The 2,478-nt window shown below is 49.0% G+C and overlaps 1 protein-coding gene across 1 annotated transcript; it reads left to right on the top strand.

The window, feature by feature from the left end:
* Positions 1 to 1,643: 1,643 nt before the first annotated feature.
* On the top strand, positions 1,644 to 2,009 carry LOC133253050 (cystatin-B-like). The gene has a single exon (XM_061426241.1). It carries the CDS (start codon positions 1,644 to 1,646, stop codon positions 1,935 to 1,937), a length of 294 nt encoding a protein of 97 aa, XP_061282225.1. The 3' UTR covers positions 1,938 to 2,009.
* Positions 2,010 to 2,478: the final 469 nt, after the last annotated feature.

Raw genomic sequence — 2,478 nt, forward strand, 5'->3', positions numbered from 1 at the left:
CATCTACTCAGATGACCTCCCCCCCATCCCACCCCCTACCCCGCGTTCTTCGTCAGCCCCCAGAGCAGGTCCAAGCCTCTGAAGCCTTAGAAGACCAAGGGGCCAGGGCTGGCTGCTCCTCATGGAGAATCTGTCTGCCACTCGCTATGGCAGGGGCAGGGGACCCTGGGGCAGGGTTTCACCCATGGTCACTCAGCACCCCAGAAGCCGAGGCTTCTGATGTCCTGAGGCTCTCAAGCTGTCTGCTCTGGACCCCGAGCCCTGGCCCAGCCACACAGGCATGCTGGGAGGGGAGAGAACAAAGAGGCAGCATGTGCCCCTATTTTCTGGCCCCGCTCCCCCGCCCCCCATTAGCCGAGCGAGGATTGTTTATATTACAGCAGGAATTATTCCAGCCCTAATCAGAGGCCCTGCGAGGTTTCGGCATTCGAGGTATTTCTTTACCCAAGGACACTCTCCAATCCTATAATTTCCATTTCCCCAGACGCCCCTGATTGAAAGCAAACATTTTATATTTGGAAAGGAAAAGGGCCATGTGCTATTCATAGCCCAGCCAGGCTGTCCAAGCGGGGCAAGGGGGCGGGCCTGGTGGGATGGACGGATCTGAGAGGGCAGAAGGGGCGTGGGCTGGGTCCCTGGGGTTGAGGGGGTGGGCAGACCCTAGAGCACTATGCCATGGGGAGGCTGAGGACAAGGTGGGGAATATGAGCCCCTTTTTCCTCTTCCATTTCCTCACTGCCTCACCGAGTAGCTCCCACTATTTTTTCCAGGTAAAGACATGGATACCCCCAGTCTTGGAATGGGGCTGAATAAAGTATTAGTACTGTAATTCGGTATGGTCATGGGGCCCCTGGTCTCCACTTTGGGCTCAGCCAAGGTCCCAGGACCAGCTCCTATGTCTCTTCCCGGCACTGCGTACCCCTCCCAGATTACTTACCTGCCATGACCCCAGGCCTTCTCAGGGACCAAGAGGCGCACCAAGGTCACTGCTAGCCTCCAGGCCTGGTCTCTGCCCTCACCTTTCTCTCCTGACGCAGGGTCTCCCCTCTTGCTATGTGTCAAAGGTCCAGGCAACGACCATGTGTCCCTTACTGGGACCATGGTCCCCCCTAAGTAGCTGATGTGTATCTAGCCCTTTCTGCATGCCCGATACTGCTAAGCCTTTTCTAAGATACTTATATTAATCCTTTGAAGCAGACATTATTGTTATTCCATTTTATGGGTCCCGTTTCTGTTTTCTTGCATCTCAGTGTCTCACTGCTTGCTTCCTAAGGCCAGTGAGATAAACTGAGGCATGTGTTCAGGTCACAGCTCACCTGGTATATGCTAAGTGATAGGCATTTGATTCGCATTTCAATGAAGGCATCTCAGGGCAGCAGGGACACAGCGGGAAGCTTTGTTTCCCTCTGTATTAAATCTGTACTGTTCAATGATTGAGAAATAATTTTTTTCTTAAAATTTAATTTTTATTTTTATCAAAGTAATTCATACTTAGTTTTGTTAGCTGCTTTATTGAGTATAATTTATGTACAATAAAATGCACATAAAATTCCTGCAAGTGTCTGCTGCTCCTGCGCAACCGCTGGTGCAGCATGACTGCCGCTCCATGACCGCCTCCTGGTGTCCACGGACCCACCACTGAGATGATGTGTGGTGCGCCCCCCACCAAGCAGCTGGCCACGGCTGAGATCCAGGCCATTGCTGACAAAGTGAAGTCTCCGCTGGAAGAGAAGGAAAACAAGAAGTTCCCGGTGTTCAACGCTGTGGAGTTCAAAAGCCAAGGGGTTGCTGGGAGGACCTTCTTCATCAAGGTTCAAATGGATGATGACTTCGTGCACATTCAAGTGTTGGAAAGCCTTCCACAGGAGAACAAGCCAGTGGCCTTGACCAGCTACCAGATCCACAAAGGCAGACAAGACGAAGTGACGTGCTTCTAGTCCTGATTTTACACAGAGTCCATCTCCCACGTGGGTCTCGCCTCTGCAAACTTGACTGGGACCACAGACGGTGCCACTTGGGGTGGGGGTGAGACCCACATCTCGGGGGTCTCTGTTCCTAGCTTTCGTTGTGTTCATTTTTTCCCCATCCAATAAATGATCCTAACTAAATTACTTTCAAGGAGGGCTTCTGTTATCTTTAAATACATACATACATATATATATATATATATTCTGTCTTCACACAAAAATGTAAAAAATTGATTGCTTTTTGAAAAAGCTTTATTGTTGATATAATTTACATATGATACAATTCACCTACTTAAAGCATCCTAGTCAACGTTTTTTGGCATATTACATTATTTTCAATTGTAGTGAAATGTGTACAGCATAAAATTTTCAATATTAGTCACTCTAAGTACAAAATTCAGTGGCAGCACGTATACTCACAATGTTGTGAAACCAAACAGAAACTGTACCCATTAAACATTAACTCCACAATCCCCACTCCTCTCAGTCCCTGGCACTCACTTCTTTCTGC

The sequence above is a fragment of the Bos javanicus genome, chromosome 8 (assembly GCF_032452875.1).
Source record: "Bos javanicus breed banteng chromosome 8, ARS-OSU_banteng_1.0, whole genome shotgun sequence".
Taxonomy (NCBI): Eukaryota; Metazoa; Chordata; class Mammalia; order Artiodactyla; family Bovidae; genus Bos; species Bos javanicus.

Coding starts and splice junctions, on each gene's coding strand:
- LOC133253050 (XM_061426241.1), top strand. CDS start 1,644: ATGATGTGTGGTGCGCCCCCCACCAAGCAGCTGGCCACGGCTGAGATC.